The sequence below is a fragment of the Lissotriton helveticus genome, chromosome 9, assembly GCF_964261635.1.
Source record: "Lissotriton helveticus chromosome 9, aLisHel1.1, whole genome shotgun sequence".
Taxonomy (NCBI): Eukaryota; Metazoa; Chordata; class Amphibia; order Caudata; family Salamandridae; genus Lissotriton; species Lissotriton helveticus.
The window spans coordinates 92,359,810-92,374,677 of record NC_136070.1 but is presented as its reverse complement, the minus strand read 5'-3'; the positions used below and the strand labels follow the sequence as shown (position 1 = coordinate 92,374,677).

Below are 14,868 nucleotides of genomic sequence, written 5' to 3'. Positions count from 1 at the left end.
CACAGAGTTTCTGTTTAACTTCACTATAGGACTAACGTCGCTGCTGAATTGCTTTGTTGTAGTCGGGGAAGACCATTATGCGGGTGAATGTGTAAGCTAGGTTTCTGGCCTGGCGGGATGTGTAGATGATTGCATCCCTATCTCTACAGTTGAGCATGGAAGCTATAAGGGGTTGTGTGGATGACCTGGGGGGATGCCGTGGGCCAGGGAGTGGTACGCCCCGTCGAAAGGAGTTTTGATACATGACGGTTAAGTGCAGTTAATTTGTCCTCCAGTGTTGGAACCCAACCTTCTGCCTCAGAGACCGAGTTAGCCATGTTTCTCATGTCCTGACGGAGGAGGGACACATCAGTTCTGACCACTCCTACCTTGCTTTAAACTGCCTCTCAAGTAGTTTGGATTGACTGCAGGATGTTATCTAAGTCAGTAGGTGATGTCGAAGGCTGTGACAGAGGAGCATCTTTCGAGAGTCTGGCTCCAACTGACAAGTGCATTGCTAATTAATCTATTTTGGTTTGGGTCTGGGAACTGGGCCCTTTGTCCTTCCCCATGACTGTACAGAATATATTTAAGGCAACACGGTGAAGCGTGAATGGGCATTATCTGGGTCTGATGACACTGGCTGGTGAGAGTTGATATGAGTACAGTGACCAATTGCTGGAGGACACGGGAAGATGTTCAGTGAATCAAGCCATTCTGGGCTTCCCCGTCTGTTGGGTGTTTTCTTACTTGCCTCACCCGGCACAGGCAGCACAAACAGCCATTTTTAGTGGCAATGGTTGGGGCAACAGTGGCTCTGGTGGACAGCAACTGGTTGCCTAAAGTGTATGTTTAAGAGAGGAGGGAGGACTGACAATGGTGTGAAGTTCCTGGTGCATCTGGCCCAAAAGGCAGCATGAGCAGCTTGGCCCATCTTATTCAGGGTGGAGGGGGTATATGGTGGCAGATTCTGCAACGCCCAGGTATACCTTCACCTGCCGGTCCCACAGAAGGGGTAACCAGCAGTAGGTTATTCTGGATAGAGATGCTGAGGGGAGGTTGTCACAACTCCCAGCAACCTGGCGGGGTCCGCCAGGGCCAGTTTGTCTTCTAGGCTGCTCCCATTCCCTTGATCCAGAGTGGGAAGTACACAGGCAGCAGAGGACGCCTGCACTCCCAACTGTAGTCGTCACTTGGCCTTGCTCACTCTCACCTAGTGTTACATGAGCGGTCCTGGAGATAGGTCTTCTTGTGGACCGGGCAGTTAGGGTTACTGCTGCCCTGGTGCCATTACTGTAGTCCTTGAAGGAGGCTGAGTCCTCAAATGCTCGCCGGTTTTGGACCCCCAGGGACGAGCATTCTGTATTAGTGGCCACAGAAGTTAGATCACAGCTGGTATACAGGGTATCTGTAGGCCCTGGGACTTTACGATGTTTGAGGATACTAGAGGAGGTCTCTGAGCATTTTCTGAACCAGTCTGCCATTTTGGCCTCCCAGCCCACACCCCCAGCATCGTGTACACAATAAATGTTATAACTCATTACCTTAGCTGTCTACACAATTCTCATGTTGAAGCCAATACTCATTCTAAATGTGGTCAGTGGAAAGATGCATCCCTACCTGGACATTTGGCTTGTTAAGTGATCCAACTAAAACAACCATGACTCCTCTAAAAGATCTGTCAAATGATAAAGACCTGGGACTGTTCAATAAAATAAAGTAGAAGGGGGAGACAAACTCCTACTCATTGACCCATGCACTCCAATCAGCTATTACCTACAGCTTACACATAATGTCAGCACCTGATTTACTGACAAATACAATTAACAAATATCGGCACAGAGGTCAAAAGAACAAGTTACTTACCTTCGGTAACGCTTTTTCTGGTAGATACTATATCTGCCTGTGGATTCCTCACCTTGTGAATACCCCTTGCGTCAGCAACATTCGGAAATTCTTTTTTCGTAGCCTCGCGCCGACGTGGACTCCTGACGTCATAGAGACACGACCTCGCTCGCGACTCCGCTGACGTCACCGACGCCTATAATAGGCCCACGCCGGCGTGATGACATCAGTTCCCTTTTTTCCGTGTCGTCGACGCTAACGGTTTCGGGATACTCTGTAGCCTTAGTACATTGTTACTTCGTTTCTTCGATTCTCCATTCTCAGATATTGTCATGTCGACAAAGAAGACCGGTTTTAAGCCTTGCAGAGAATGCGGGAAGATGATGTCCGTTACGGACCCTCACCAAGACTGTATCTGGTGTTTAAGCTCGGATCATGACGTCGATGATTGTTCATCATGTCAAAAGATGAATCCGAAGGCTCTTCGTGAGAGGGAATCGAAACTTCTTGTTGCCAAACTTAAAGCAAGTAAGGTTAAAAGATCCTCAAAGCATCCGAAGAAGTCGAGGTCGAGATCCAGGTCAAGGTCTCGAGAGGCGTCGGCCTCGAAGTCATCATCCGGTCATGCTTCTGGTTCCCACAAGAAGCATAAGAAGAGGAGACACGGATCACGTCATCATTCCAGATCAAAGTCTCCCAAAAGGATGAAGTCGAAAGTGATTCCTCCTCGTGAGTCGGAAGGTGAGGCTTCACCTTCGAAGTCGGTGGTCCATTCTCCGACTCCAGTTCCAGATCCGACTCCGACTCCGTCTCCGGCTCCGTCTCCGGCTCCATCTCCGGCTCCATCTCCGGCTCCGGAAGACACCGATGGAGTTCCTGTTGAGGAAGGGGCTTCGAATCCTGTTGAGGAAACAGATTCTAATGTACCTCGAGGTCAGCCTGAGCATCCACCATTCCCGACTCCAGGTCAGGACCCTTCTGCGTTTTTAAACGCGATGTATGGTGTTTTCTCGAGGTCGTGGTACCCCTCTGGAGCACCTTTGGGTCCCATGGGTCCAATGGCTTTCAATTTGGGTGTTCCACACTCATATGCTCCAGCACCCTTCATGCTGTATATGCCGGCTCCGACTCCGTTGTGGCAGTACCAAGCTCCACCGAGGTCGACGCCGGTGTCGACGCCGGCTCGACCGAAGTCGACGACTCCGGTCCCGGCGTCACCGACTCCCTTGGATTCTATGGGGCAGCCTTCTAAGCCCTCGGATTCGATTCCGAAGTCGGCTCCGGCGCCGTCGAATTCGGCGTTGGATTCGACTGCACTTCGAGTCAAAATGAGATCTCGTAGAGAGGCTCAACGACTTCTGGAGGAGCAGAGAGTTAATGATTCATCTTCTGAGGTGGAGGAAGGTGAACTGGAAGGGGATTGTTTCGAAGACCTGGCGTTTGCTAGTGGTCTTGAGTTTTCTCCAGAGTGGTCTTTGCCTTCTGGACCTGATGCTCCCTCCAGAGATGTTCAACCTTATCATGTTGTCATTAAGAAGGCAGCAGGACTTTTAGGTCTGACTTTGCCCTCTGTCGAGTTTAAATCGAATTTGTTGACAGAGGTTCTCCATTCTCCTAGTTCATCAGTGGAACCTTTGCTCCCATTTAACGATGCCTTAAAGGATCCTATAATGGAAGTTTGGAAAAAGCCTTTTTCTGCTCCTGCAGTTGCAAAAAGTGTGGCTAGGAGGTATAGAGTGGCTCCTGAGGATCCTGCTTTCTTATCTTCGCATCCTTCCCCTGAAAGTTTGGTAATTCAGGCCGCTTGCTCTAAGAAGTCTGTTGGGGCTTTTCCGCAGGTGCCTGGCGACAAAGAGGCAAAGAAACAAGATCAGGTCGCGAAGAAGATTTTTTCTTCGTCCAGCATGGCGTTGAAGTCTTCTAACGCCACTTGCCTCATGGGAAGGTACATCCATGCTCTTATGGACTCCATAAGTTCTTTGGTCCCTAAGGTTCCTGAAGCTAGTAGAAAGGACTTTGAAGAGGCTTTATCTGACACTCAGGCAGCGGCTCGTCAGGTCATCCAAAGTGGACTTGATACAACAGATTCTGTGGCAAGAATCATGGGCACGGCGGTTGCCACGAGGCGTTCAGCCTGGTTGAAGTCATCTGACTTTTCAGCTGATGTGCAGTCTGCATTATTGGATTTGCCTTTCGATGGCGAGGGGCTTTTTGGAAAGAAGGCAGACGCGGCCTTGGAGAGATTCAAGGACAGCAGGGCAACTGCTAGATCTCTTGGCCTTCAGGTCAGGGGTTCTACGACCAGAAAGTTTAGAGGGTTTGGTCGCTCTTCCTTTCGGTCGTATAGACCCGCTCAGCAGCAGCAGCAACAATAGCAGCAGCAGAATACCTTGTATAGGTCTTACAGAGGGAAACAGAGATCACGTCCTCGAGGTCGTCAGGTCTCTTCCTCCTCCACCTCCTCCAACCCCCCAGCCACAGAAAAGCAGCCCTAGATCCGCCATTCAGGATCATGTGGGTCCAGTGGGGGGCCGGCTTACCTACTTTCTACGAGATTGGGAATCGGTTACATCAGATCTTTGGGTTCTCAATCTCGTAGAAAATGGGTATGCCCTTCCCTTTCGGGAATTCCCTACCAATTACCCTCCTTGCCAGGGATATTGCTCAGAGGAACATCTGTTACTCCTACAGGAGGAAGTCCAAACACTTTTGAGAAAAGGTGCGATAGAGGTGGTTCCAGAGCAGGAAAGGGGTCAGGGATGCTACTCCCGGTATTTCCTGATTCCCAAGAAGGATGGCAGGCTTCGTCCGATCCTGGATCTCAGGATCTTGAATTTTTATCTGAAGCAGGAGAAATTCAAGATGCTCACCCTTGCTCAGGTTCTTCAGGCTCTGCTGGAAGAAGACTGGATGGTGTCACTCGACTTGCAGGATGCGTACTTTCAAATCCCAATCCTGAAGTCGCACAGGAGGTATCTCCGTTTTACGGTTGGGTCACAACACTACCAGTTTGCGGTCCTTCCGTTTGGACTTACTACTGCACCTCGGGTCTTCACCAAGGTGATGGCAGTGGTGGCGGCGCATCTCAGAAGATCGGGGATTCCGGTATTCCCGTATCTAGACGATTGGCTGATCAAAGCGGAGTCGTCAGAGATTGTGCTTCATCATCTGCAGGAGACAACCCAGTTGTTGTACAGGTTGGGTTTTTCAATAAATGTACCCAAGTCTCACCTGGTGCCCTCCCAGCGCAACCTGTTCATAGGTGCAGTACTGGACACAACCGTATGTCGTGCATTCCCTCCCCCTCAAAGGATTCGCGACATACGGGAGATGATTCCTTTATTTTACAATGGAGCGGTCGTTCCAGTCCTGAAGGTCCTTCGCCTGCTCGGTCTGATGGCTTCATGCATTCTGTTGGTCAACCATGCACGCTGGTGCATGAGGGCGCTCCAGTGGTGCCTCCGCAAGCAGTGGTATCAGCACAATGGAGATCTCAGGGAGTCAGTGAGGATCTCCAGAGAAGCTGCAGCGGATCTGTCTTGGTGGGGCGTGGAAGGCAATCTGTCCCAAGGAAAGCCTTTTCAACTTCCCCCATCGGTGGCCACGGTGATATCGGATGCATCCACTCTCGGGTGGGGTGCTCATCTGGGGGATCTGGAGGTCAAGGGCCTTTGGTCTCCAGAGGAAAGGTTGCTTCACATCAACCTTCTAGAATTGCGGGCGATACGTTTGGCGCTCAAGGCCTTCCTCCCTTCCCTTCGCGGTCAGTCTGTTCAGGTCCTAACGGACAACACGACCGCGATGTGGTACATCAACAAGCAGGGAGGAGTGGGGTCGCAGTGTCTCTGCAGAGAGGCTCTGCGTCTCTGGTCCTGGGCTCAGGACCATCAGATTTGTCTAATGGCAAATCATCTGGCCGGGGTGTTGAACGTTCGTGCAGACAGTCTCAGTCGGCAGTTCTCTGCCGACCACGAGTGGAGGCTTCACCCGGAGGTGGTTCACGACATCTTTCGGATGTGGGGGACTCCTCGGGTGGACCTGTTCGCCACTCACGAGAATGCGCACTGCCTGTCTTTCTGCAGTCTCCAGTATCCGATGCAAGGAGCCTTGGGGGACGCGTTTCAGTTGAGTTGGAAAGGTCAACTCTTTTACGCGTTTCCCCCCCATACCCTTGATTCCTCGGGTTCTGAGGAAGATTCGCCTAGACCGGGCCCAAGTCATATTGGTCGCCCCGGATTGGCCAAGAAGGGTGTGGTATACAGATCTTCTCCACCTCTCCTCTCACCCGCCGCTCCGTCTCCCTCACAGGGCAGACCTCCTCTCTCAGATGGAGGGGCAGGTTCTACACCCCCACCTCCAGACATTGCACCTTCATGCCTGGAGATTGAACGGGGCAACCTGATTTCCTTTTCCCTCCCGCCTGACGTTGTGGATGTCATCTTGTCAGCCAGGCGTGACTCCACTAAGTCCATCTATTCTTATAGATTAGCGAAATTTGCCTCGTGGTGTGGGGAAAGGTCTATTGATCCTTTGAAGGCCCATTTGTCTCACGTTCTCCAGTTTGCCCTTTCTCTGGCGCAACAGGGTCTTGCCGTTGCTACAGTGAAGGGCTATCTTTCTGCGCTGTCAGCTTTTCTCTGTTTGCCTGACCAGCCTTCTCTTTTTAAGTCACCTGTGGTTTTAAGGTTTTTAAAGGGCCTTATTAATAAGTTTCCTCCTGTCCCTTTTATTGTGCCTCAGTGGGACTTGAATCTGGTCTTGACCTTTTTGATGGGTGCTCCTTTCGAGCCTCTCCACAAATGTCCCTTGAGGCTTCTTACCCTTAAAACGGTCTTCCTCGTTGCAATAACCTCGGCAAGGAGGGTAAGTGAGCTTCAAGCTCTTTGTCACAAGCCCCCTTTCTTGTCCATACATGCTGATCGAATGGTTCTCAGGACCAGGGCTGCTTTTCTGCCTAAGGTGGTAACTCCCTTCCACCTAGGACAGTCCATTACTTTACCTTCCTTCTATCCTCCCCCTCACCCTTCTAAGGAGGAAGAGAGACTGCACCGTCTGGACCCTAAGAGGGTGGTGTTCTTTTACTTGGACAGATCCAAGGACTTTCGTTTGGAAGACCAGCTCTTCGTTGGATTTGCTGGCTGCAAGAAAGGAAGAGCGGTCCATAAAAGAACTTTATCGAGATGGATCGTCCTCTGCATAAAGATCTGCTACTCTTTGGCCGGTAAGGAACCACCAGAGGGTATAAGGGCTCATTCAACTAGAGCTAAATCTTCGACCTCTGCATTGGCTAGAGGTGTGCCTGTAGAGGATATTTGTAGAGCGGCAACTTGGTCTTCCCTCCACACTTTCGCGAAGCATTACTGCTTGGATTCCGAGGTGAGGAGGGACGGTCATTTGGCACGCTCTGTCCTTCAGGATTTCCTGGTCTAGAAGAGTGGACACCCTCCTCCGGGAGTGGGGCTGCTGTGGGACTCTATTCACAAGGTGAGGAATCCACACAGCAGATGTATCTATCAGAAGAACAAGTTACTTACCTTCGGTAACGCTTTTTCTGGTAGATACTATATCTGCCTGTGGATTCCTCACTGACCCACCCGCCTCCCCGTTGTCCACTCTTCTTTGCCAGAGTTACTGTAATGTAATGTATATATATTTTGTTGTCAAGGAAATGTTCCAATTTCTTTCCTGCTTTTGCTTAACACTGTGTGTTTTGCCTTGATTATTGTGTACTATGTATACTTGTATATTTCTACTGTCATTGGTCCGTCCGTGTGCCTCGATGGCACGGAAAAAAGGGCGGAACTGATGTCATCACGCCGGCGTGGGTCTATTATAGGCGTCGGTGACGTCAGCGGAGTCGCGAGCGAGGTCGTGTCTCTATGACGTCAGGAGTCCACGTCGGCGCGAGGCTACGAAAAAAGAATTTCCGAATGTTGCTGACGCAAGGGGTATTCACAAGGTGAGGAATCCACACGGCAGATGTATCTATCAGAAACAGAAACATTATTTAAAAAATATGGCCACATAATGTGATCACTGAGTTCCAAGGGGAGCTGGCAGTACAACTGAGCTGGAAGCATAAGCTGCAAAAACAAACAAAAGCATGACCTAATGTTACACATTTTTATGATGGGTCCTTCAATAGTTTAATAGGTATTTCTCATTTCAATAGAAGACAGGAAATGCCATGACAACTTACCTAAATCTGTATTAACACTTCGCACTAGAACTGCAGCCAGTGTATTGATGTAATCAAAGAAGCTTCGCACATAGTCAGGCCAGGGCTCATGGGATTTCCCCATCTGATGGTCCAAATTTTTCAAGAGGAGTTTCATTTGACTACGCACTGGATGCACCTGCAGCTCTTGCGGCTTGACAGAAGCTTGCTCCATCAGGGTGGCCAATACATTTGACTTTGGTTCTAAATAAAAGACAAATGAATGAACAGTCACTTTGGACTTTTAAAATAATAAAGATTGTCTATTTATGCTCAATTGTGAAAAAGTGTCTACCCATATTATGTGGTCACCCAATTGACCTGTAAAATAGAATATAGTCTCTTTACAGGTTAAACCACACAGACATCATGGTCATCTTTCCCAGACATCCTTCTGAGACAGGCTGCACATTCAACAAAAGGTGCGGGCATGGTTACTGACAAAAAGGAGGATAAAAAATGAAAACACTTCACAGGAAGAAAAAAAAAGGTTTCCAAAAATTCTATTTATGTTCTAGAACGATGAGTGAAAGCAAACAAAAAAACCAGTTTCCAGTCAAAGTCAGAAATGGCAAAAGGTATTTGGGATCTTTTCTCACAGAGTGGAAAAAAACAAGCTGCCTAACAGACCTCTTCCTGGGAGTGATAGGATAAGGCAGTGCTTCGTAAATGGTCTGGTCAATTTTCCACTGTTTTCTGTGTAACTGTGCTGATCCATTTCCTGCTATTTTATTATCCTTAAACCATAATGCTATTGTGGTGTTTTTAGTCAAATGTGAATCAGTATATTTAATTTAGATGATTTAACATTTGTAAAAAAACTGAAAACAGTGTCCACTATAGACATATTTTATAGTCCTATTATTAAAAAGCTGAAAACATAACTATTAATAAAATGCATTCTAAAATCCCCATACTTAAGTGAAAATATTGTACCTTTAACAAGCGTGAGAGAGAATCCATTGGAGACGTATAATTACACTTAATCAAGAAATGACAACTATTGTTCCATATTGGTCGGTAGAAGGAACCGAATACTACTACCAAATCTTTTTTTAGAGTTTATCCCCATTGTAGCAGACAATATGGTCCAGATTCTAAAATGATTCTTCTACAAGTAATGTGTAAAATTGCCATGTTAAAGAATTGTAGCACTAGATCAATGCCTATGCCCACATACCTCAGCATTCCTTCCAAACACCATAGTATCATCATGGGAAAACTATGCTGGAAATTCTACGAAACAAATTATCTAATACTCTTTGAACTAGCATTAGAAAAAGGGAAAAATGTATCCTGGTAACCGGAACACTTACTAGAGGGTTTTCAATGTCATCTACTCAGATTCTTTTGATGCAGTCTTATTTTTAGGTGTGCTGGCGATCTATCCAGAGCTTTAAAAACACTGGCATCTCCCAGAAGTGTAATAATATTACTTGCCTTCAGACCCTTCTGTGTTTCAAGTGACAACAATGGTTTTTGTTTTATTCCCTCAGGTTGATACACAGTCTAATATTGGCTGGTATTTTTGCCATACCCACTATGGGAGAGACCCTCTTAGTCACACATTGTAGGGTTATACAAAGTGAAAATATAAAGTTATTCAATAGTTTTGGGGACCCCAAACAGCCTTTCTCTCTATTTGGAATACCGGATCAGCACACATAAATTGCCACTTGAAAATAAATACCAGATATGGATTGTCTAGTTGACCGGTGGTAATAACAGCATACTCGGAGGTGTGGCAGATTAGGATCACTCAGAGTGGACTATATACCTTTATGAACAATGATAAAAAATGTAGAAACTCAGATTGTTCTTTTATTACTATAGTGTATTGTAGAATTGAGCTTGATGAAAGGCAGAAAATGAAGCAGACAATCTAGAGTGTTTCAATACCTTTGTTTGCCAAGCAGCTGCAATTTCCCTCCATCACTACAAGTTTGAAATATTCTCATATTAAGGTCAGTGCACTCAATGTAATCTAATTCTTTCAACATTTTATTAATACGGATATTCAACCTTGTTAAGCACTATTGGTGGTACTGGATCGACACTGTAAAAACTGAGATGTGTTCATAAAACCCGGTCTTGAGCTGACAATTGTAGAAAAACTGACAATGGTGAGTCACAGTAATTTAATATACAAGACAGATGTAGGACATGACTTTGTGAAGCACTACTGGTGGTATTGTATCAAAACTGTAAAAACTGAGATTTGCAGATATAATTTTGTCTTGATCAGATATTTGAAGAACTGGTGACAGTGAATAATAGATACTTAATTTATAAGACATGGATGACTTATTAATGTGCAACCATGCTTTGTCTCATGATAGCACATTGTGTTACGAAATACTATTTAAAATAAATCACAAACACTGCCATTCTTGCTATATCTGCCCGTTGTGTATAGACCTGAGAAGGCGTCAAGTGACTTTACTCTTACCCTTAATCAATTATATTGTTGATCTTATTCAACACTGTAAAATGTAAATACTTGCCATAATTTTCAATGTTTCACCACTTACATTGCATTCCAAGTGCACGGATATTCATCAGGTCTAACATAGTAGTTGCCTGAATTCATTATGCCCTGAATGATGACAAACTCCCTCTTATACTCTGTTGACCTACCATGAGCAAAGTGAAGGGTATTTCTCTTTAGCTGAATGGGTAAATAAATGCTAATACGCATGCTACCCGTTTGATGTATGAAAAATAAAGCTAAGCTCATGGTTGAGCTTAACCCAGTTATGCAGGTTTAAAAGCTTATGTAGAACAGTTGTTGAAGCATTACAAGTTTCACTCTATAAGCTTTATGTCAGAAGATTGGATTCTGAAATAATATCTGGAAGATTAAAGAAAATGGCCACTCTCCATTTGTGTATAATGCCTAAGCAAGTCTGAGGTGGACAACCTCAACATACCTTGCATGTCAATTGCAGTGGTTAACTTCTGAAGGATCTGCTCATGTTGCTGAGACACGCTTGTCTCGGTAATAATGCAATCTTCAGTCAGAAGTGAATAGCGGGTTTGTAGTAGGTCCAGAATGTTACACCTGAACTGACTGCTCGTCCTTTCCTCTGACGTCTCTCCTGAAAACAAAGAGAAATGCTTTAAAATAAAGGTACAGAATGTATAAAGTTGTGTTCCAAACAAATCTGCACTTCAGAGGAAAGCAAATTCACTTGTGAATAAACAAAACAATAATGGTGCTGAAACAGTTTAAAGAAAGAAAAGAAATCACAGCACATAATTGACAAAACATAGCAATAATTATTTGGGAAAGTTTGTGGAAAGTTTAAGAATCAATAAGTGATAAACATGCAGCAATACTATCTTAACCATTCACATTTAAAATGGTGATAACATTTCTACCCACTAACATCTGCTGCTAGCTCCTTGAAATGGGCACAAAATAGTAGCTATTCAGACTTCAGCCATCCCAGAGAGAAAAGTGTTGTCCCCATTTGTACTCCCATCACTTTGGTCATAACGTTACTCTCCCAAAGTAAAATAAATGAGATATTTTCCCATGATAGAGGGAAGGTGTGGCACATTCAGAATTCCAAACCCAAATCTTGTAAAGGGGTCGGAGTCAAACGGAAGGGAGTAAGGGGCCAGTCGAAACGGAGTGGCAAAAAAAAAAAATGGGAAATAACTCAATTCTCATTGAAACGCTGTGGAGAAAAACATAGAAAAGGGTTAGTTCAAAATGGGGCTCTTGTCAATAAAAAAATAGCCATGGAAATAGTACTGTGATTCCCTGATGTTACAGCTTTTTTTCTTTCTACAGGCAGGTTGAAAAATGGAATAGTTTACTTAAAGAAGGAAAGAGAAGGGGGCCAGTGAGATGGGAGTGACATATGAAAGGCTCCTCACTATTCCTATTGTGTTTTTTAATTATGTATAAGTAAAAAGGAAAGTCAAAGAACATATTTACTGACCATAAAACAAAGATTTACAACCCAAGTGCTATAACCAGAACTTGTGTAAACATATTCTCAATTCTGCATGACAACCCATAAAAACTAATAGCATAACATAACATTATGTAGAAATAGTCTTAGTTTTGTTAACACAGGAGTTGTGTAAAAAAAGGCCCCCTTACTCGCAGAGAGACCCAGATATATGAACGAGGCTTTGACTTTACAAAGGCCACTAATTCCATTTAGGTTCTGACCACATTTAAAAGAACAGAAAACTATTTCTTTAGCACAACTGTAAATTAACTGATTGTATAATAATTGTTTACTACCCAAGTGCTATAACCAGAACTTGTGTAAAGATATTCTCAATTCTTTAGCACAACTGTAAATTAACTGATTGTATAATAATTGTACTGCAGCACACACAAGAATTAAGAATTCAGAATTGGAGTGTGCAATTAGCTAAATATTTTCAAAATGTTCTCCTACAAAAATATGTTTGCAGTTCTTATTATAACTGCAACAATTACGCTATGCGTGTGATAAAGCAAACATGCGGTAGTCAACTGAAGGCTTTGGTTGAGATTCTCCCCAGTGAATGAATCTGCTTGAAGAACAGGAACAGAAGAAATGTATTTCCAAAGGAATTATTCAGTCTTTAAGAAGGCCATTGGATCGTTTAAATATTTTAGGTGGCATTTACAGGTCTCACTTAAACAGTGTGTGTAGTGAATCATCTCATATCACTGAGAGGACTTGAACATGAAATCAATGTTTTAGATGAAAAACACATGTGACAAAAGAAAACTTTATATAACAATGTCCAATTAATATACACGTTTACTCTTTAGAGCAATTGAAAAAAAATAACTTGGCTCTCCTAAACTTGCCCATTTTTGACATGGTCATCCCCACTTTTTACAATTCACTATAATAGGACCAGAGGAATTTTAGAGACCAGTGGGGGCCGATTCCCCACTATACAACTAGAAAACACAATGGTAGGAATAGTAGGCCCCTGGGTCTAATTTAATGTACTGGTGTTGGGGTATCCCTTTCTTAGGATGATTCCCCTCACCCAAAAAGAGGTGGCATGCTTTATCAAAGGGGATGTCCTCGCACTACGGTCTTAGTTGCAGTGTGGGCTACAACCCTCTCTCTCAGACTTAGGTTGTATTGGTCAGCAAGCTCCCCAAAATGTCGGGTGAGCACATAGATACCTAGAACCTCAGTATAACAGACTCAAGGAGGCACAAATAAGTGGTGAAAGGATAGGACTAAAGTATAGTCCAGAAATCACACACAGAATATACAGTTGACTTAGCGATTGACAAACAAAGAGAAACGTCATTCTTTAAACAGTGTGAAAAGATCCTGATATGTTATTAAAATCAGAAGCAACAAAGTTAGGGTGTGTCCCTCTATTTAGGAAACACGAGCACCCAGCCTGTTTAAGAGCAGGCCGTAGGGACTCTATGTGGTATTACATGTTAGTAAGTTCTTCTGTTTCTTTAAATATGTAATTCTAGATTAGAATTGTGGCATGTCAGATGTGTTGAAGTTCTGTTTTAGTCAGTTACAGCCTGCTCTTAATTTGATTCAGTCGCTCTTCCTGTGAGCTCTTCTTTAAGGATATATCTTATTGGTTTTTGCCAATTAAACTTATTTTATCATCATCATCGCCTCCAGAGATTCTGTGTATGCCCCATACCACAATTTGGTACCAGGAGTGGGGTACACGGAATATTTTCTGGAATCAACCCTTCGCTGATGAATTGATCTACACTTCAAGAGCTCACCGATTTATTTCCTCAAGAACATTTCAAGGACGATCTCATCCTTTCTAACGTACTGCGGGTAGACCAGGATTGCAGTATTGTCAGTTCCAGTTGCTCCGACGTGCAAGGTTCTGATATCGAAACTGTGGCATCTCTAATAATATACAATTCAGAAACTTGCAACATTGGTGAAGTTCTATACTGGAAATACGTCAGACTGAGGTTAGTCTAATCATACTTGTGTGCGACGTTCGTGCATATACTGTATTGACTGCCTCAAGCTTTTGCCAGTTAAAAGATACGCAACGCATGTCTTGCGCATTCATTGTTTGAACGTATACAGCTTACCTGGGCGTTCCAGATCGCTGAGTTTGTCTCCTTCTCTCCGTATGACGAGTGGCGCGCATTGCATCCTGGGAGCGTGACGTACGTCGGCGGCCATATTGGTTAAGAAAGGAAGCATTTTCTTTGTGTATGGATCGTCTTAACAACCGACAGGTACCGGCATTCAAGATTTAACGGTGCGATACCATATTCGGTGATTCGCACACCTGTTTATTTCATCATCAATTCAAGGAAATCTACAAATTACGGTGTGACACACGGTGATTCACGCACCTTAAATTTTCTTAATTGACAGTGAGTTTCTTCTATTTCTTATGTGATGTTGTTTGCATGACAATTTGTCAATCAATTTCCTCACAAGTTAATTCAAAAATGAACTTCAAGTTTTACAATTTTTTGTGATAACACATTATTTTTGGAATTTTAAGTTTGCATCTCTGTTTCAAACTCCATGGCTTCAAATCAAGTTGTTATCCAGTCAGCGCCATTTTTGTTGAAACCTGGGAAGCCCGAACTTAAATGGTCAGAGTGGCTTCGAGACTTTGAGCATTATCTTACTGCTATCAATGCGGACAACTACTCTCCTACGAGGAAATTGGCCTTATTGGTAAATCATCTGGGTACAGCAGGCCGCAGGGTTTTTGATAATTTACCGAGACACCCTGCACCTACTGCTGAAGATGTAGAATGGGATGTATTTATTGAAGCAAAATTACGCATGGCTAAACAGTTTTCTGACACTACAATTGTTTTGTTAGAAAGGTTTAATTTT

General features: G+C 44.3%; 1 protein-coding gene across 2 annotated transcripts in view; it reads right to left on the bottom strand.

The window, feature by feature from the left end:
• ZFYVE26 (zinc finger FYVE-type containing 26) overlaps positions 1-14,868 on the bottom strand; it is a 657,581-nt gene that overhangs the window by 441,684 nt on the left and 201,029 nt on the right. For both annotated transcript variants that reach the window (XM_078659543.1, XM_078659544.1), the window contains exons 16-17: positions 10,972-11,139; positions 8,024-8,245 (exon numbers count right to left, since the gene is read on the bottom strand). In XM_078659543.1, the coding sequence (XP_078515669.1) occupies positions 8,024-8,245; positions 10,972-11,139 (390 nt within the window). The remainder of the gene's footprint in view (positions 1-8,023; positions 8,246-10,971; positions 11,140-14,868) is intronic.